General features: G+C 41.4%; 2 protein-coding genes across 2 annotated transcripts in view; one reads left to right on the top strand and one right to left on the bottom strand.

The window, feature by feature from the left end:
- LOC124130900 (dynein assembly factor with WDR repeat domains 1-like) overlaps window positions 1-7,710 on the bottom strand; it is a 30,193-nt gene extending 22,483 nt beyond the window's left edge. Inside the window, exons 1-7 of the mRNA XM_046493956.2 lie at window positions 7,633-7,710; window positions 6,257-6,329; window positions 5,342-5,433; window positions 4,780-4,832; window positions 3,082-3,140; window positions 1,787-1,909; window positions 1,027-1,126 (exon numbers count right to left, since the gene is read on the bottom strand). Coding sequence (XP_046349912.1) covers window positions 1,027-1,126; window positions 1,787-1,909; window positions 3,082-3,140; window positions 4,780-4,832; window positions 5,342-5,433; window positions 6,257-6,329; window positions 7,633-7,672 — 540 coding nt within the window. The 5' untranslated portion in view covers window positions 7,673-7,710. The remainder of the gene's footprint in view (window positions 1-1,026; window positions 1,127-1,786; window positions 1,910-3,081; window positions 3,141-4,779; window positions 4,833-5,341; window positions 5,434-6,256; window positions 6,330-7,632) is intronic.
- Window positions 7,711-8,528: 818 nt separating this feature from the next.
- LOC124130899 lies at window positions 8,529-20,560 on the top strand. The gene is made up of 4 exons (XM_046493955.2): window positions 8,529-8,760; window positions 12,427-13,365; window positions 17,337-17,444; window positions 19,311-20,560. The coding sequence occupies exons 1-4, from the start codon at window positions 8,680-8,682 to the stop codon at window positions 19,845-19,847; spliced, it is 1,665 nt and encodes a 554-aa protein (XP_046349911.2). The 5' UTR covers window positions 8,529-8,679; the 3' UTR covers window positions 19,848-20,560.
- The last annotated feature ends 1,105 nt before the right edge of the window (window positions 20,561-21,665 follow it).

The raw sequence follows: 21,665 nt of genomic DNA, 5'->3' as shown, positions 1-21,665 counted from the left end.
TGGGTTGCTGAAGACCTATTTTACCTGGGATCTTCACGGGGAGACAAGCATGTGTTGCTGAAGACCCATTCAACCCCAGATCTTCGCGGGGAGACAAGCATGTGTTGCTGAAGACCCATTCAACCCCAGATCTTCGCGGGGAGACAAGCATGTGTTGCTGAAGACCCATTCAACCCCAGATCTTCGCGGGGAGACAAACATGGGTTGCTGAAGACCCATTCAACCCCGGATCTTCATGGGGAGACAAGCATGAGTCTTCTACCCCGAGTCTTCTACCCCAGATCTTCGCGGGGAGACAAGCATGGGTCTTCTTCCCCGGATCTTCGCGGGGAGACAAGCATGAATTGCTGGAGACCCATTCAACCCCGGATCTTCACGTGAAGACAAGCATGGGTTGCTGGAGACCCATTCTACCCCGGATCTTTACGGGTCGGCAATAAATGATACAACCACATGTCACAATAACCTTGAAGATGACCTTGATCTTGATCATAAGATTTGTAAAGATGCATCCAAATATCAAGTTTCAGGCCCCAAGTGGTAACCATTCCTCAGAGACTGACAATGAAATAATCACTGGATTGTCTGGTCCGGACTCAATTATTTACAGATCGCCATAATAATATTAATATAGCTGGAATATTGCAGAGTGCGGTGTTAAACAACAAACAAGCAAACATATAAAGTCTCAAATGACAGATGCAGATAAACTTCAATGGCCCACTGCTATGGCATCGCTTGCTAGTAGAAGTGTTTGAGTTGCTAAAGACAATTTCATTTAATAAACAATCTTGAACTTTTCACCAGTTCCCAACAGGAGACTCAACAGAAACTGGTGTTATTCATGTATATTTGTCGTAGATATCCCCGTTCATAAATAAGTGTTCTTTCCTTCACCATGACAACGGTTCTCCTTTGATCTACTTTGACCTCGAGGTCATGCGTGGGACCTTATGCGTAATACTCCCTACAAAACATCCTACCTGTACAAGACACAAATCAAAATTGTAAAAGTCCTCCACTTACAATTTCTGCCGTATGTCCTCTGAACGTGTGGTAACATTTCCCGGAGTCAGCACTCCACAACTTGCAGGTCTTGTCAAATGATCCTGTGGCAATTTTGTCACTGAAAGAAAAACACAACTAAAACGTGATTTGTTCTTTAATGTCACGTGAGGAGACCACTCACCTCACTAGGTTGTTATATAAATTGCATTATCATTTCAACCTCTTCATTCCACTTGAAAAAAAACATCACTCCACATATTGCTGAAGACCTGGGTTAGCATGGTTAGATTTAGACTTTGGTTTGTTGTTTAATGTCGCACTCAGCAATATTCCAGCTATATGACGGCAGTCTGTAAATAATTGAGTCCGGACCAGACAATCCAGTGATGGACATCATGAGCATCGATCCATGCAACTGGGATCGATGACATGCATCAACCAAATCAGCGAGCCTGACCACCCGATCCTGTTAGTCACCTCTTACAACAAGCATGGGTTGCTGAAGACCTATTCTACCGCAGATCTTCACGGATCTAGTCTTTGGTAGCCCATGCTTGTTGGATCAGGTGGTCAGACTCGCTGACCTTGTTGATACATGTCACCGTATCCCAATTGCGTAGATTGATGCCCAATGTTAATCACTGTATTGGCTGGTCCAGACGATCATTTACAGACTGCCATCCTACAGCTGGAATATTGCTGAGTGCGACGTTAAACAACAAACAAACACACAACAACAGCATTATGTAATGGCATAAACCTCTTCTCAACAACTTACCCAAAAGGGTTATTGAAGGCAATGGCATAGACGACATTGCGATGTCCCTCCAGTGTGAACAGCTCCTCGCCTGATGCTGTGTCCCACACTTTACATGTGCGGTCGTAGCTACCGGTGATAAAGCTGGAGACAAAACAATGAATACTTTATGTCAAATACTGGAAATATAGAAAATCAAATTTCATTTTTTCATGATTCACTCATAAAACATCCTCCTGAGGCAAGGAAGTTAACTGGCGACAACAGTCCAGTTTCCAGCCTTGCCGAACTAGGCTGGATTTATGGAGTGACATCAATCTCATTAAAATCAGATCTTTGTTCTTGCTTCCGCTAAACGTAGATCTGAGGACATCCCATTACGGGTCACGCCAGGCCGACCTTACGCAAACTTTGACCGACCAATGGAATGACCAATCAGAAGGCAGCTTTCTCATGCTTTACAGCACAAATTTCAAATTGGCGACTACGCTTCGAAACATATTTTGACAAATTCTTGATTACAAATTTGAAAACTGAACAAAAAAACATTCTGGAATGGCTAATAGATGGTTTAGATTGTATGGATTCAGTCGTTAAACCCGTAACTATCGTTCGCAATACCCCATGTTAAAGTTTTCGAGATTGCATGACTAGAAATCACATTCCGACTGTCACTTTCATAATCTGGTAAGCGACGCACTGATTGGTCGGATGAAAGGTCGTTCTGACGTGACCCCTAATGGGATGTCCTCAGATCTTTGTTTAGCGGTAGCGAGAACTAAGGTCTGATTTTAATGAGATTGGGAGTGATATTTTTGTTGAGACTACCGAATGCATACTCCAATCAAAAACCTGTAACAAAATTGATATCTGGTTCGTAAACTGCAGGGCAGATTTCGGTCGATTACAGGATTTGCAAAGCATGTGTACAGCCACATCTTTGCATGTTTTTAATAAAGGCGCTCACGTGCTTGATGCACTTTGTGAAGTAAGACCCGTTTTATCACAATATAGATTTTGATTATCGATCAAATCTTCTTGACTTGGAGCCGCCATTTTGTTTGAAGCAAATGCAAGTGATATGTGAGCTGGAATCTAATTGGTCAATAGGAGGAACATAACTCATATTAGCCACTGATGGCGCTACGATCAAGCCCAGAAATTCCAGCCTAGTTTGGCAAGGGTGGAAACTGGACTGTCATAGTCAGTTAACTCGGGAAGATGCTCATAACAGAGTATCGTTAAACACCAGATAAAGGAACAGTAAATCGTTGCTAAAACTGTGTGGACTTCCCTGTCCAGCACAGACATCTTACCTTGATCCTGACTTATTGAAGGCAACATTTGTGAGAGGAAGAATGTGAGCTCGTAGCACCTGAAAAGTAGGAAAAGGTTTGATCAGCGCAGTTCTCTATCTTGTCTATACAGAGTGCATTTTGACTCTTTTACTATTGGATTATCTTGTGTATAATACCAGGGATGTACCCGGGTCTGTCGATTTACGAGCCCTTGGGACTTATTTTCTTCTTTCTTTTGTTTTACTGGGTTGTTGGAGTGAGGGGAGAGGGGGGAGTGGGGGTTGTTGGAGTGGGGGTGGTGGGAGTGGAGCTGGTGGGAGTTGGGGTTGTTTGAGTGGGGGTTGTTTGGGTGGGGGTTGTTGGAGCAGGGGTGGTGGGAGTGGGGCTTGTTGGAGTGGGGGTGGTATCAGTGGGGGTGGCGGGAGTGGGGGTGGTGGGAGAGGGAGTGGTGAGCGTGGTGGAGGTGCTTGATTTTAGCAGGTCATCGGGGTCCCAGGGTGACCATTACAATAAATAAGTAGAATAAATAGAATAAATAAAACAAATTATTTGGTGCAGTCTAATGATGATCATAGACTGGGATTTATTTGTTTGATCCAACATTTGGTGTCTGAGTGAAGAAAATCTTCAAAGAATTGGCATGAATACAAAGGGAGGGAGTTATCCAGGATTCAAAGTTTAATATGAAGACAGGGAATTACCAGAATTTTAAGCCAAGTGCCAAGGGCAGGCAAATTAGGAAAATATAGTGATGTTCAAAATTTGATTATTTTTTTTCTAATCGTATTTTTGTAAATTCTGAGAAACTGGGAACTTTTACCGACATGTGCTGCCGACTTGGTGCCAAACAGCTGGAAACATCCCTTATAAAGGGCATACAAAAACACATTAGGTTTGATGATTACAACACTTGAGCTTAAAGCACACATATTTTATGGGGAAAAGATTTCAGGGAAAAGTACTGTGTATCATTCAGAGTCAAAAACAAAATCATGCTTTAGGTAATCTTGGATGAACCAGTAATGTTTTCACTTTGGGGACATATAGATCTACATGCTTAGATCTCTCAGTAAAATGTTTGGAGACTGGTAAATTGCATGAAACAAGACGAGGTGTTTTTAAGTTTACTAATATGTTAACACAAAGAGAAAGAAATGTCTTGGCCTTGCCTAACCTTAAACTGATGCCATACATGAAAACCATTCTGGGTTTATACTTATAGCCAAACATGCAACAAGGGAAACAACTCCAAACCATATATTGTGAACAGACAGTAATTTCATTCCATTTCAATAAACATGTTCTTGTAATTGTTTTATCAATATTATACAAGGACACAAGCTGTAGGTTTTCTGGTTTGGTTTGTTGTTTAACGCCGCACTCAGCAATATTACAGCTATATGAGGGCGGTGTGTAAATAATCGAGTCTGGACCAGACAATCCAGTGATTGATATCATGAGCATCGATCCACGCAATTGGGATCGATGACATGCATCAACCAAGTCAGCGAGCCTGACCACCGATCCTGTTAGTCACCCTTTACGACAAGCATAGTCGCCTTTTACGGCAAGCATGGGTTGCTGAAGACCTGTTCTACCCCGGAATCTTCACGGGTCCACAAGCTGTAGGAATAACTTAAATAGTGAACACAGTGATGAATGTACAAGGATGCTGGACAATGCATAAGCCAACAGAACTATCAGCTGGTATCTCACCTTGAACAGGTAATAATGGTGATCGTCTGGATGCGACAACTTCTCCTGCAAACCTGGTACCTGGTTAAGGCTTCCAAACAACAGATTACTCCAGGTTTTGCAAAACATGGAACTAACCAGAAGATACAACACATCTTGACTAATAAATGGGTTTCTTATGTCATTACCTGTTACAGCAAATTCTATATTGTTAAGAAATGAAACAGGAAATTAATTGTTATTCTTTCGCTTTAAAATATGACGAAGATGCAACTCACAGCTCAAAGTGATTGATGATATCACATCTTGGAGTTCTCAAAAATAGTGGTTTACCATTTGTGTTCAAAATTTGTAAGTAGGTTTAAAGTTACACAATGTAACTATAAAACAGAGAAACGTTAAAAATTTGACCTCGGATAAAAATCGCAATTCAGTTTGTTGGTGAGCATGACAACAGTTTCATAATTTATTTTTAAGGTGCGTGTGGCCCCAAGTCCCAAACCTTAAGAATTTAAGTACTTTTATCCAACATTGAACTTTGGAACTGCTCCCTAACTGTCCTTGTGTCTGTTGTGAAGGATACGAATAATGAGCTTCCTGACTTGTTCTGTTTTGGAGGCTGTGATCAGAGGCTCTTTGCGAGATATCTCATCTACAACCGCATCAATGTCCGTCCTACAAATATAAAACACAATGTAAGCAAGAAAAACAGATATTTTCAGCTCATGTTTGTTTGTGGTTTAATGTCAAACTCAGCAATATTCCAGCTACATGATAGCAGCATGTAAATCATCGAGTCTGGACCAGACAATCCAGATTTCATATTATGAACAACAATCCACACGATCTTGGTACAATAACTATGATAACACGTAACCAACCAGATCACCGAGTCTGACCATCCATTCCATTTGGGTGCATTTTATGACCAGCATAAGTGGCTGGGGACCTTTCCCAATCCAGGATTACCAGAGGGGTTCTCAGCTCATGAATGAAAACAGCACATCAGGAAACTCTCTGACGCTCACCCGATTATATCTGGATTATTTGCAACATTAGGTTTAAAGATCATGACAAATCGGTAAACACCATTTAGCAGTAAATCTAGACAATCCTGTATATGAATCAAGGTTACAGGCTGTCATTATGATATCTGCAAAACTGTTATTCAATATGGCTGCCAGGACAGCCATGTTTAAAAATCGGATCAAAATTCAATGAACAATTCTTCACCATTGCTGAGATCATCAGGATCCTAAACCTAATGGCTTCAAAGAAGAAGTTAGAAACATAAAAATTAGCTTCAGACAGATTGAAAAAGGAAGTTAGTACAACTTTGAAAGTCTTTTGGTATGAACCACCCACGATCCATTGTCTGGGCAGAAGCACTAGACAACGGAGATGATGCACATGAAAATTAAACATAAAGCACCGGAAGTACCTCCTTCATCAACACTTCACCTATGGTCGTTCCCAATGTCAGCAGAGTGGCACTTACTGTTGTTTTAGATCCAGGAGATCGATGGACTTGGTCTTCAGGTTCCCGCCTTGTTCATACTCCAGTATGATACCTGAAGAGCAATAATCATGATGAACGTAAATGTGTTTGTTTGTTGTTTAACGCCGCACTCAGCAATATTACAGCTATATGACGGCAGTCTGTAAATAATTGGGTCTTGACCAGATAATCCAGTGACTGACATCAGGAGCATCAAGGTATAGGATGACACTCATCAAACCAAGTCAGAGAACCTGACCACCCGATCCTGTAAGCAGCGTTAGAAACTTGCACTAGTCCTGTAGTCCTTACCAAACTGCCCAATAGTATATAAAAGGTATCCTGAGGACTAGCAGAAATTGGCCCATTTTAAGGGTTTTGCTATATGTTATCATTATAAGGGCTAGTGGACAAAAACTGTTAGTTTCTAACCCTGGTAAGTTGCCTCTTACGACAAGCATAGTCGCTTTTTACGGCAAGCATGGGTTGCTGAAGACCTATTCTACCCCGGATCTAGACAGGTCTTGTTTGTTTGTAGTTTAGCACACTCAACAATATTCAAGCTGTATGACGACAGCCTGTAAATAATCAAATCTGGAGCGGATATATATAGTAATAAAAAATTGTTCTTATCGTTATTAAAAATAGAGGTGCTGTGTTCGCCCGACACATAGTAGCCCTTTTGCCAGATGCATTGCCGTTATTGCCAGATTTAGCCAGCACCCATTTCGGCAAGGCTTTTCTGGTAAATTCTTATATTTCCTTGACATGACACTTCAGTGAATTTTGCACATAATTCAAAAACAAGTGTCTTCCTTCTCATGCAAATGAACAAAAGTTTGACTAATAAAACGTATATAATAGGCTATGTTTTTGAGATAGAATCTAATTAATCCTCAGCTAAAATGGTTCAGATCCACCTTCCAAAAATTTCATTTCTTAAGAAATAGTAATTGTTTTTTACTTGATATACTGATTAAAACATTTTTATATATACATTCAACGCTATAAACACAATTGCCAAGACACAACAAAAGGTTATCGTTACCATAGCAACGGATTTACAACATTTTCTGTTTGCCATGGTGATACAATAAAAGTACGGGTTGAATAAAGAAGATATTAGACATAATTCACATATTTCTCATACTGCCTTGTGAAATGAAATTCCCTTTTTCTCCTCATTAGCCACAATGAGTAAAATATGAAACACATCATGACACAAACACCGTTCGTTTTATCAATCAAGCCGACATGTGCGCGCCGGTCTATGAAATTAGTCGTTATTAAAACGATCGTGCTTAATTAACTGACTTTATGATGCATCGTCAACATATATAAACTACTCGTCACGACCCAATTCATAACTTTTGTACCTGGAGGATAATAGCGCAAAAGAAACCGCTTCAACTTCATGCTTGGCGAGTTTGTGTACTGTTTCCAAAAGCATCCAATATGGCGTATATAAGGGATTGTGGGTAGCCAAGGGAAACAACTAATGGTCTTGCTGACCATAAAGAAAAAAATGGAATTTCGATATTAATTTCATATATATCGCACCTGGCTTAGTTTGCATATATTTTGTAACCATTTCATCATAAATATGAAGATAGAATCAGGTGTTGCATTTCAATATAAGATTACATCACTGGATATTGTGTTAGATTGATAATATTTCACGTGGCACAAGAACCTCGTTATTTACACCATCAAAAAATAATAACAAAAACATGCAATTAACTTCACAACACTTTTTTTTTTAATCAGCATATTTTAAAATATGAAATTGACGGCAAATTTAAGCGAAAGTCTGGTGTTTTATATAAAATGTAATATATACAGGTTTCCAACGATAATATTGCCCTTTTACGTGCGCCTCTTTGTGTACGCCATACATACCGTTAGCATTACTGTAAAAGAACCCCGTGAAGAATGTCAGCAGCAACGATAGTATAACAACGCACTATACAGGCCTGGTGGCATGCTATGTTTACGTTCAAATGAACACATGAATAAAAATTCATATCTGCCAAAACCATCGCATGTCGTTTTAAGCTGCATGATGACTATCTGTCATTCTGACATTACAGACCACGTATTAATTAACTATTTATGTGAGTTTGGTGATGTGCCTTCCTTGATAGTGTGTCGGTGAACGTGGCAGCTTTGCGACATCGACATTGATGTCAGTCTTGTACATGTCAATAACGAAATGTACACGAACCATTCATTTCAACTCCACGTGTTGCCAAAAATCAATTGTGTCCACGCATGCTAGCCTCTGCCATCAAGTTCCTATACTACGTCACAAGAGTGTGTTGACTTCATGGACATATACGCAGTGTCTTAAACCAAGTGTTGTTTGTAGGTTCTATAATCTGACAAGTGTTGTCCATTTCACTGAGGAAGTGATATATACAACAATGAAATTGACACTGACGAAAGTGTTACACTACGGCTTGCTGCTGATGGCCGCCTATATTGTTTACACTTGGCTTGTGCAGGTAAGTAATATTCACAATAAATATATTTCACCGATATCGTCGAATGGATATCAAGGAGTCGTTCATCGCATGTCCTTTGAATAATTAAATTATTAATTTTATAAATAAATAATCAACATATCTTCTCACTTGAATGTTTTCTGTATCTCCTTCATTTATATATACATTATATCTATATATCTATAAATCTATATATCTATATATAGATGTATACACATATCTATAAGAAACTGAAAACATTCACGTAAGTAGATCCGTTGTTTTATTAATTAATTGAATAATTTATTTATTTATTATACACACACATACAGAGAGAGAGAGAGAAAGAGAGAGAGAGAGAGAGAGAGAGAGAGAGAGAGAGAGAGAGAGAGAGAGAGAGAGAGAGGGAGTTTTATAGGCATCCGATTAAATGATGAATCTATTTTTAATGCGATGACGTATTTGTGTTTTCATTTAGACTTGGTTATTTTTCGTGACGTAATCTATTGCTTTGTTAGCGATTATCATTATATTAATGTGCAATGAAACTCGTTTGTCTGGAGACCTGGCGTCATATATTTCGGAGAGTCTACATATACAGTATTAACCCACGTAGAGGCCCGGGTTAAAATTGGTCTGAGGCAACCCTGCCGGTCGACTTGAGGGAGCTGGTGGTCAGAGAGGGTTCAGTGACTTGAAAAGCGAGGGTCCTTGCTCATGATACTAATCACAGGGTTGTCTGGTTCAGACGCGATTATGTACAGCCCGCAGACATATATTGCTGAAAAGTGTGGCGTTAGTCAACAAACAATTAAATATAGTATAAGGTTGAATGTAATATTGGCTACAAACAAATACACGATTAGATTGAATGTAATATTGGCTTAATCTATCCATGCATGGTATTTTTATCCCCAAAGGAAAAATATCCATGTTATGAACAATGCGTACATCTGGATATGAAAAAGACAAACCTATGTCAAAGTAAAATGTTTATATACACAAGTCCATTTGACATCGCAATGTTAAGCACTCAGTATATATATTGAAACAATATGATCTCATCCAGTGCGTTGTTGTGTTTGTTTGTTTGTTGTTGAACGCCGCAGTCAGCAATATTCAGCTTTATGAACTCATTGTTAAATAATCGAGTCTGGACCAGACAATCCAGTGAGCATTGATCCACACAGTTGGGATAAAACGACATGTATAATCTGGTCAGCGAGCCTGACCACCCGATCCCGTTAGTCGCCTCTTACGACATGCATGGGTTGATGAAGAGCAATTTTAACCTGCATCGTCACGGAGGAAGTACGTACGATTATGATGCCATGAGCAGAGGGATGCCAAAGAATACATAACATCCATTTCTTTGTTTAAAATATCGCTAATCTATAGAAATATTATGCACAATTATAGCGAAGATAATATATATATATATATATATATATATATATATATATATATATATATATATTGAGTGTGTTTGTTGTTTGACGCCAGATGTAATATATGACGACCGCCTGTAAATAATCGAACCAGTGATTAATATTATGAACAACGTTCGACGTCATCAATGTACGCTGACGCATAATCATAGCGACGAGAACAAGTTGATAAATATATATTCAGTTGAGTCATGAATACAAAGTTATATTTCGAAACAAATTTGTCAAACATATCTGGGCATAACAATATTATTGATAACCGTTTAAAACACGGGCTGAAGCCATCAATAAACAAAGCTAGGCCACCTCGCTAGGGGTCATGCGGACTTACGAAGTCTCAGTTTCCTACATGATACCCCAGCAGGATTGACGTCTCCACTTTAGCCACTGGCGGCTGTGCACAATACTAGCCAATATTAAAAACATATGCTCAGCAATGAGTTGGCTTAAAACACTGGTTGATGATAATGACAATGATTATGATAGGATTACGTGTCACACAGGGGGACAATCATTTTACGGTACTTTAACCTCCTAGACAGAACCTTCGATAGTGTCAGATGATAAAAGCATCGTACTATATTAATAAACAAGCAATTAATTATTCACATACATATTTAAAATTTATAATACAGGCCAATTTCTTTCAAGTAGCTTAGCATGAGATGCCCGCTGACACGGGAAAAAGATCTTTCAGATTTACTGTTTGAAAATGTGAATCCCTTGCGATTGCCACTGTGAAGCAAAATATGCTAGATGGTGAACCTTTCATCACCAGGGATACACTAAGGAGATTTGTGTTAATCTGTTTTAAGCAGATATTCGTGGGTAGGCCAATTCGACATCGTAAAAAATTACCTCATCATGTCTTGACTGACAACCCAAATAGAAATGACCAATTGCCCATGACGTTTAATTATTCCGACCTGGGTGTCTCTTTGTATGAGATCACGAGTATAATTCTTGATGGTTGGTTTGAAATCACTGAACGAAACTACCCCCCATGGAAGATTTATTATGAATGTCTACAGTACAGTTCATCAACGGTCGTACAGTCAGATCAATTATCCCCATTACATTCATAAATAGTTTACACCTGTAAGTTTCGTTACGTGTACCTGGGGCGTGGCGTCTCTCACACCCTCTAACTCGCCATGTACCGATTAAGTCTGTAGTTTCCGAGTGTTGCTGAAATCGATCAGTCACTGACTGGCTGGCCTATCTTGGTATATATATGTGGCGCTTCATTCAGTAGTAACAATTACCAGATAAATTCGCACTAAATTCTTTATAACGCCACTTTTGACACTAGTTTGTTTCTTGTTTAACGTCGCACTCAGCAATATTCCGGCTATATGACGGCGGTCTGTAAGTAATCGAGTCTGGACCAGACAATCCAGTGATTGACATCATGAGCATCAATCCACGCGCTTGGGATACGATGACATACATCAACCAAGTCAGGCTTTTAGTCGCCTTTTACGACAAGCATAGTCGCCTTTTACGGCAGGCATGGGTTGCTGGAGACTTATTCTAACCCGGATCTTCACGGGTAGCGGGAAAGTGAAATTATACACTAATGTTTTATGGTGACTAAATATGAAACGAAGACGAAATGGTTTTCGATGATGATGTATTAAATACGGGTATAATAGTTGTGCTGTAGTCTGTGCAGTGTCAGGCGGCTGTTTTTAGCCTTGTGAGTGAGTGCATTGGGTTTGAATAGTGTTTCAGTTATATCACGGCGTGTCAGCTTGATGTGGGAGATGAGGCAGGTTTACCCCTTTGGTGAAACCCACGAGCACGGGTATGGTGTTAACAAACACACAAACATAATCGGGACGAACCAGGATTCGAAACTACGACGAGAGGTTTCTGGCGTGCCCAAGGGACGCAACTCTGCAAGGCGAATTATGGCACCGACAACGACGGGGCCACCCGTTCCCCTTTTAAATATATAACGTTTTGATAAAGTTTGTAATTGTTTGGTCAAATCCAATCTTCAAGTGCATTCTTGTTTATTTGTTTAGTATAACATACTGTAGCATCTCCCTCTATCCTCACATCAAAGAACAGGTGCTGTGGCACTTTGTAAGTTTAATGGTGCTGGTTTTTTATACATGTATTTCAAATTTGGTCGTATGTTTTCAAAACTTTCACGACGCTCAAAAGACATATTACCTCTGTATTGCCTTATACGAATTTATTAATTAAATATGGACGTCCATGTCTTTTTTAGGATAAAGACAAAGATGACTATGATCGTCACCCTCGCAACAAAGATAAGTTCAAGGACAGCGACACAGAGGTGAAAGGTGAAGGTCACAAGTATGCTGATAGGGCACGACATGTCAAGGACGAATCCCAAAACGTAGAAGATGAACAATGGGTCAAAGATGTTAAAAAGCAGCAGCCCAGACAGCACGCACAACGACAGCAACGAGAAGACGAACATGAAAGGAATGTCGACAAAAAGGAGGAATACGAAGACAAACGGAAACGAAACGAAAAATATACAAGGAACGACAAAAAAGAGCCCGCAGAATATAGAGAGCAAGAGAAAAGAAAGGAAGACAATAGAAGACAAGAAAGAAATGACCCTGACCTGATTCCGGATATTGAGCCAAAATTGGTCAAGGACTTAGAACCAAAAGTAGAACCGAAGGTGGAACCGAAGAAAGTCATGGAAATCGTGATGGACGATAGCTTCGACGGAGGCCAGGCTAACCGGGATGGAAAGAAAGAGGAAGTAAAGAAAATGAAGTGGAAAGGAAAGGAGGAAGACGGAGAAGACATGTTAAAAGACCTCAACGATGCTGCGCTGAAGGGAGACCCGGATGTTCACAAGCAGATCGACAGAATCGGAGATCATAAAAACGTCAAAATTCCAAAATTGCAAAAGGGGTTTGGAGACGACCACGATGACCTGAACACAGCGGCAGATAAGATACGGCGGAGGAAGGAGTTCTTTGAAAAAGTCAGCAAATATCAATCAAGAGTTGAAGTCAAAGAGGACAAACACATCCACGAAACAGAAGACGATTTTGCGTTCGTCACAGCGGCGAACAGCGACACCTACGGGGGAGCGCTCAGGTTTATTTATAGCGTTCAGTTCAACTTCCCTAAAGCAGACATAGGTATATTTGACATCGGTCTCTCGCAACAAGAGGCCTCTTATGTGAGTATAAATATGCTGACTTGCATTAAGTCTCCAGTTGTCTCAATTTGTCTGCTATTATGTTGTTGCATTTTTATGTAACAGTTTTATAAAGTCTTGGTTATTTGTCTTAAAAGATCACCGATGATATAACTTCCAAAAATAATTTCGATAATTGGCACATCGATCATAACACACCATTAACTGGTGGATCAGCAGATGATCAAAGTGTCAAAACTGGTGATATATTTTAAGAGTTCTATCACTTCTATGCACGAGGTGAGGTGAGGTGAAATTGGGTTTAACGTCGCGTCCAAGATTAATGCACTTATATAGCGACGTGCATGTACGTGTTTGTGTGACTGCTTGTACTAGTCCGGACTGATGCCGATTTATAGTGCCGCAGTTTAACATGGATACCCCACTCAGACACAGTATACTGACTCCGAGCCGACCCGTCCTTGTTTTAGCCCCTTAATGCCGAGCACCAGACAGGGTAACAACAAGTACCATCTTTTAACGTCTTTTGGTATGAGGCGGCAGGGGATCGAACCCCGGACCTTCCGCTCTCCGGGCGGACGCTCTACCATTAGACCACGGAGGCGGTCCTTCTATGCATGAAGCTTGAATAGATTTTATTAGTTATGCCCATACACCAGCCACGTTTAGGTAACGGTGTACTTCACTGCCTAAATATTATAATCTACTCATTTGGGGTGACCATGTAGTTTTTGTTAAAAAAAAGGGATGATGATATTACAATGTACGCATAAACAGTTTGTTGTGACCTAATGTCATTAATTGTAGCTTGAGACTCATGCACATACCTTTCTTGTAGTACTTATAACATCTTGCGTCATTTCATAATATACATATACGGTAAACTACGGTTATAGCGAACTAAAAGGGACCACTAATTTTAGTTCGTAATAATCGAAGTTCGTTTTAAGCATATAGACAGCATATATGCCACAAATGGCCGGGACTAAAATTAAGTTCGTTATATCGGTCAGTTCGTTATAAGCTTGTTCGTTATAAACGTAGTTTACTGTATCTAAGTTCCAGAATCAGCGAATGTATAATTATTGTTTCACTACATCATTGATTTAACAGCTATTCGTCAGATTCTGAGTACCCAAAATCCCGAACACAAATAGAACCACGGTATCAGAGCACGTGCTCCAAGATCATTTCCACGACGCTTCATTTCAGGAGGAATTATAATTTAAATCCGCTAAATTGTAGTAAATACATTAACTGAATGAACATGTAGACGCCCCTTGTTAACGTCTGACTAGTAGACAGGTAGACGCCCCTTGTTAACGTCTAACTAGTAGACAGGTACTCGCCCCTTGTTCAAGTGTGACTAGTAGACAGGTAGACGCCCCTTGTTAACGTCTGACTAGTAGACAGGTAGACGCCCCTTGTTAACGTCTGACTAGTAGACAGGTAGACGCCCCTTGTTAATGTCTGACTAGTAGACAGGTAGACGCCCCCTGTTAACGTCTGACTAATAGACAGGTACTCACCCTTTGTTAAAGTATGACTAGTAGACAGGTAGACGCCCCTTGTTAACGTCTGACTAGTAGACAGGTACACGCCCCTTGTTAACGTCTGACTAGTAGACAGTTTCACGTCCCTAGTTAAAGGATGACTAGTTCATAGGTAGACACGACTTGTTAAAGTCTGAATAGTAGACAGGTAGACGCCCCTTGTTAACGTCTGACTAGTAGACAGGTAGACGCCCCTTGTTAAAGTATGACTAGTTCATAGGTAGACGCCCCTTGTTAAAGTATGACTAGTAGACAGGTAGACGTCCCTTGTTAAAGTCTGACTAGTAGACAGTTACACGCCCCTTGTTAACGTCTGACTAGTAGACAGTTACACGCCCCTTGTTAAAGTATGACTAGTAGACAGTTACACGCCCCTTGTTAAAGTCTGACTAGTAAACAGTTACACGCCCCTTGTTAAGGTCTGACTAGTAGACAGTTACACGCCCCTTGTTAACGTCTGACTAGTAGACAGTTACACGCCCCTTGTTAAAGTATGACTAGTAGACAGTTACACGCCCCTTGTTCAAGTCTGACTAGTAGACAGGTAGACGCCCCTTGTTCAAGTCTGACTAGTAAACAGGTACACGCCCCTTGGTCAAGTCTGACTATTAGACATGTACACGCCCCTTGTTAAAGTCTGACTAGTAGACAGGTAGACGCCCCTTGTTAAAGTATGACTAGTAGACAGGTAGACGCCCCTTGTTCAAGTCTGACTAGTAGACAGGTAGACGCCCCTTGTTCAAGTGTGACTAGTAGACAGGTACACGCCCCTTGTTCAAGTGTGACTAGTAGACAGGTAGACGCCCCTTGTTAACGTCTGACTAGTAGTAAGGCAGACGCCCCTTGTTCAAGTGTGACTAGTAGACAGGTACACGCCCCTTGTTCAAGTGTGACTAGTAGACAGGTAGACGCCCCTTGTTAAAGTCTGACAAGTAGACAGGTACACGCCCCTTGTTCAAGTGTGACTAGTAGACAGGTACACGCCCCTTGTTCAAGTCTGACTAGTAGACAGTTACTCGCCCCCTGTTAAAGTCTGACTAATAGACAGGTAGACGCCCCTTGTTCAAGTCTGACTAGTAGACAGGTAGACGCCCCTTGTTAACGTCTGACTAGTAGACAGGTAGACGCCCCTTGTTCAAGTCTGACTAGTAGACAGGTAGACGCCCCTTGTTCAAGTCTGACTAGTACACAGGTAGACGCCCCTTGTTCAAGTCTGACTAGTAGACAGGTAGACGCCCCTTGTTCCAGTCTGACTAGTAGACAGGTAGACGCCCCTTGTTCAAGTCTGACTAGTAGACAGGTAGACGCCCCTTGTTCAAGTCTGACTAGTAGACAGGTAGACGCCCTTTGTTCAAGTGTGACTAGTAGACAGGTAGACGCCCTTTGTTAACGTCTGACTAGTAGACAGGTAGACGCCCCTTGTTTACGTCTGACTAGTAGACAGGTAGACGCCCCTTGTTCAAGTCTGACTAGTAGACAGGTAGACGCCCCTTGTTCAAGTCTGACTAGTACACAGGTAGACGCCCCTTGTTAAAGTATGACTAGTAGACAGGTAGACGCCCCTTGTTCAAGTCTGACTAGTAGACAGGTAGACGCCCCTTGTTCAAGTCTGACTAGTAGACAGGTAGACGCCCCTTGTTCCAGTCTGACTAGTAGACAGGTAGACGCCCCTTGTTAACGTCTGACTAGTAGACAGGTACACGCCCCTTGTTAAAGTCTGACTAGGAGACGGGTACACGCCCCAAGAAACGTCTGACTAGTAGACAGGTACACGCCCCTTGTTAAAGTATGACTAGTAGACAGGTAGACGCCCCTTGTTCAAGTCTGACTAGTAGACAGGTAGACGCCCCTTGTTCCAGTCTGACTAGTAGACAGGTAGACGCCCCTTGTTAACGTCTGACTAGTAGACAGGTACACGCCCCTTGTTAAAGTCGGACTAGGAGACGGGTACACGCCCCAAGAAACGTCTGACTAGTAGACAGGTACACGCCCTTGTTCAAGTCTGACTAGTAATAGACAGGGGTCCCAGGTCGCTGTGCAGAGTTGCGTCCTTTGGGCGCGCCAGAAACCTATGATTGTGGGTTCGAATCCCGGTTCGCCCCGATTATGTTTCTAGGTTTGTCAGCACCATACCCGTGCTAGTGGGTTTCACCAAAGTGGTAAACGTCAGAAACCTGCATCCCTTCGGGCTTTCCTCCCAATTAAGCTGACAAGACGTGATATGGCTGGAATACTGTTAAAAGCGCCGTTAAACCCAACTCACTTACTCACTCACCATTCACTCACGAATAGCTTGAACGATGATAGCAATGCTCACTCCCTAGATACATTTTTAAGCCCAAGAACAATGATTGTGTGGACTTAGGTGACTCAGCTATTATGGAAAACAATATGAATTTTTTTATGGAAAATATTATTTGTATTTTTTGTGTTCTCCAGATTAGAGAACTCTGCAGTGTAGAATTGATGCCCAACATATTGACGCTGTATCCAGAACATATACTTGAAAAGCAGGATGAAAAGTTCTGGAGGCCAATTGTCTTGGATGTAAGTTGCACATTTATTGAAAGCACTTTAATAGTATACGGACCTTACAATGGACAGATGTTTACAGAGAAGAATCTTGACTTAGAGGAGGAGAAGAGGACATCCTTAACATTTTCGCGTACATCTGGTGAATTCTTATAATTGTCATCACTATTCGGCCGTTACTATGGAATATGTTTCGGCAGATAATCGAGAGTGGTTATTCTCTAGATTTGTGTTGACATTTAGACTCATCCAAAAGAAATGAACCAATTGGTTGATAGGCTGTGCTCGATGTTATATACAGTGAAACCTCGTTAATCCGGACGCTACTGATATCCGTAGAGTCGTCCAGATTATCATATATCTGGATTGACGAATGATGGTAACGAACTAGTTTCGTTTTGGGTCAACATAGGGTTTCCGAAAGATTGTTCGGAAAGTTGGTTTCAGGACTAACGGGTTTCCAATAAGATCGTTCAGATGGATGGTCTCAGGGCAAACGAGTTTCCAATAAGATCGTTCATAGGGTTGGTTTCAGGGCTAACGGGTTTCCAACAAGATCGTTCATAGGGTTGGTTTCAGGGCTAACGGGTTTCCAACAAGATCGTTCATAGGGTTGGTTTCAGGGCTAACGGGTTTCCAACAAGATCGTTCATAGGGTTGGTTTCAGGGCTAACGGGTTTCCAACAAGATCGTTGGGAAGATTGGTTTCTAGGCTTACGGGTTTTTAGCAAGATCGTCCTTAGGGTTGGATTCAGGGCTAACGGGTTTCCAACAAGATCGTTCGGAAGATGAGTTTCAGGGCAAACAGGTCCGGACTAACGAGTGATCGTAATGTTGCTGGCCTCACTCTGGCCTGAAAGAGTAAAACCTAGGTCACTGTATTTTCGTCATGTTTTATTGTCCGTATAGCTGGATAACAGATCGCCCGTTTACCATACTCATAGTCATAGTGTTTTTGAGTTTGTTATAAAAGAACAGTCAAAATAAATATGAAAAGTATATCACGGATTACAAATCTCAGAACATACGGATTACCATGGTGTCCACACACATACTTAACGTCGGATACACTCCGACCTCGACCAGCACTGACTGACTCCAGCAAGAATCCGTTTAAGAACGTTTCGTGTATGTGACGGACTATATGCGGCGGGATCTGGCGTTTCACGGTTCACATTGAGTTCATGCAATATCACTACGCCAAAGCTGCCCGTTGGCAGCGGAATAAGCCGAGTGACCCCGAGTCGGTCGGATATAGACTGATCCTATACATCCGTATTTCAAAAGCTAACGATTTTTTCACATAAAGTGATAATGAGTGATGTTCTTCTTTCGGTTTCAACTTGCGTTCAGTTTTGTTTTCTCTGTTCATTGCAGTCTTAATTTAGAGTTTTGTTTCACTTTTTTCTATCTGAGTGCTATTAAATATTGGAAATGCCCGCCCAGATATGTATTGTAATAGATCTTCAACTACATGCTTGTTGTAAGAGGCGACTGACTCGTGGTCAGGCTCGCTGACATAGTTGATATGCATGTCATTGTATCCCAATTGCGTAGATAGATGCTCATGATGTCAATCACTGGATTGCCTGGTCCAGACAGCCGTCATATAGCTGGAATATAGCCGAGTGCGGCGTTAAACAACAAACAAACAAACAAACCCAATTCACTACTAATTATGTGCCGTGTTCCACACTCCATCGCAGTGATTCGACTGTCGTCTACATCATCATTGGCGTTTGATAGTCGTTCCGCTGCGGTCGCTTTGTGCAACCGGGCCCTTATGTTGCACATATTTGACTATACCCTACAATCATCTCCTTCAACAAAGCATTACAAATATAGTTTGCTGTTAACATAATTTACATTTATATATTTCAGAGCGCACTCAACAGATTCGGCCATTTTGTCTTCGTGGAGCCAATGAGGTTCATGAAGAAAGGCGTTGACCTCCGGGGTCACTTCGCCCTGTCGCGTAAAGGAGGTGCCGCCATGTTCGGCCCCCTCAAGAGCTACTCAACCGCCGTGGTGACCAACCCCGAGATGTATTACTACCTGGCGATCGACGTGCGTAAGATGCTCCGATTGCAACACGTGGAAATCAATATGATGATCATGCACAACTCGGCTCATCTCAAACATTTCTTCACAAGATGGCTGGTGCAGTGTGCCTTGGAGGAGTATTGTATGGCTCCGCCAGGATCCCAGAAGAAGTGTAACCTCAACCTCTACCCCAAGTCTAACAAGTACGCCAACTGTCACAGATACGACGAGTCGGCTATCAACCTTCTGTTGGCGTCGTGGCACAATTATGATATTGATCATTATGCCGCACATGACATTGTGACGTCATATTTTGACGGCCGTGATGTAGCACGGCTCCTGAAAGTCTGTAATTTGTTGCCAAAAGAATTGTAAGAAACGTTGAAAATCGCTTCCCAATCCATGATCTTCGGATGTCTTCCGAAGGACTCTGAGATGGAAAAGCAAGCTGCCAAGGCAACCACGATCCGTGTTATGTATGTTGTACTCTATCACACGTACAAGCAGTTGAACCTCGTTTTAACGTCATCGTTTCATCCGGCCATTTTGTCGATTTAAATCGACCACAGCAATACGAAGGTGTCTCGCCTTAAGCTTTGTTCTTCTCTTAAGGATGCCTTATGTCAAGAATTCATTTCATCTACATGGGCGAAGAGTCATTTGAACAATATTGTAGATAAATAAGACATTCCATCGATGTAAATTATTTGTGAAAAGTGTTTCAGCAACATTGAATGAATGATTATTTATAGACATTACATATAATGCGATAAGGGGCTGTCGGGTAGCCGAGTGGTTAAAGCGTTCGCTCGTCACGCCGAAGACCCGGTTTGGATTCCCGACATGGGTGCAATGTGTGAAGCCCATTTGTGGTGTCCCCCGCCGTGATATTGCTGGAATATTGCTAAAGCGGCGTAAAACCATACTCACTCACTCACTATAATGCGATAAATCTGTAATTATCAACATGTGCATCTACTTGCAGTGTCGATGCTACTTCAGCAATATAATATGATGATGAATATTTCGTAATATTTGTGAATATGTAATTTATTAACTTATTGGTTAATATGCGTTATGTCACAACAGATACGCGAAATGGACAAACAACAAAAACATTCCAGTCTCAACTGATGGCAGAACCTGCATGTTGCTATGTAAATAACACTGGCAATAACAACTTAATTAGTCCAGTTACCCTTAACTGAATACTTCGTTCGTTAGACCCCGTGAAGATTCCGGGGTAGAAAAGGTCTTCAGCAACCCATGCTTGCCGTAAAAGGTGACTATGCTTGTCGTAAAAGGCGACTAACGGGATCGGGTGGTCAGGCTCGCTGACTTGGTTGATGCATGTCATCGATCCCAATTGCGTGGATCGATGCTCATGATGTTAATCGCTGGATTGTCTGGTCCAGACTCGATTATTTACAGACCGCTGTCGTATGGCTGGAATATTGCTGAGTGCGGCGTTAAACAACAAACCAACCAACCAACCAACTTCGTTCGTTAAGACAATCATACTTGTCTGCCATATGGTTAACCTCCACTATACGGTGACTTATAAATATTACATAACATTACAAGGACCGACCATGTGATAGTCTGGGGTGGGGTGTTTTTTAAATTGAAAACTAATTTGTGTTCTTGTTGTAGCCGGGCAGGAGGTCCTGTCGTCATAAGCGCCACAGTTTTCAGTTTAGAGTTGTGTCCCCTAACCAAGCCAGTCGTCTCGACAATCGTGGGTCGAATCTTAAATTCGCTTGATTTTGTGTCTTGGTCTGTCAGAAACATACCCCTGTTTCACCAAAGCAATAAATGTCCACGCCCTGCATCTTTTAGGGGTTTCCATCCCACATAACATCCCATAACTGGTTACAGCGTCCTTTAACCCAGTTCACTCACTCGTTCACTCCTGTAAAGGATAGCTAAAGGAAGACATCGACCGTAACCCAAAGACCGCATGACCATAAGTAGCATGTGACCTATATACGTCACAGTGTCACAGTGTCATATATTGTTTATGAACATCTCGTCCATGACATTAAGGTTAGAAAACCCATTGACGCCCAGAATAAAACAATAATGTCAGCCTCGTTTGAGAATTAAAGCAGCGCTTGAAATGTGCGTTTGATGGCTGCCTTTAGGTTCACAGTTGGATAGAAATGACCTATAGCAAATACAAAATGCACAGTG

Source organism: Haliotis rufescens, unplaced genomic scaffold (genome assembly GCF_023055435.1).
Source record: "Haliotis rufescens isolate VD_foot unplaced genomic scaffold, xgHalRufe1.0.p SCAF_143, whole genome shotgun sequence".
Lineage (NCBI taxonomy): Eukaryota > Metazoa > Mollusca > Gastropoda > Lepetellida > Haliotidae > Haliotis > Haliotis rufescens.
This window is presented reverse-complemented; position numbering and strand designations above follow the sequence as displayed.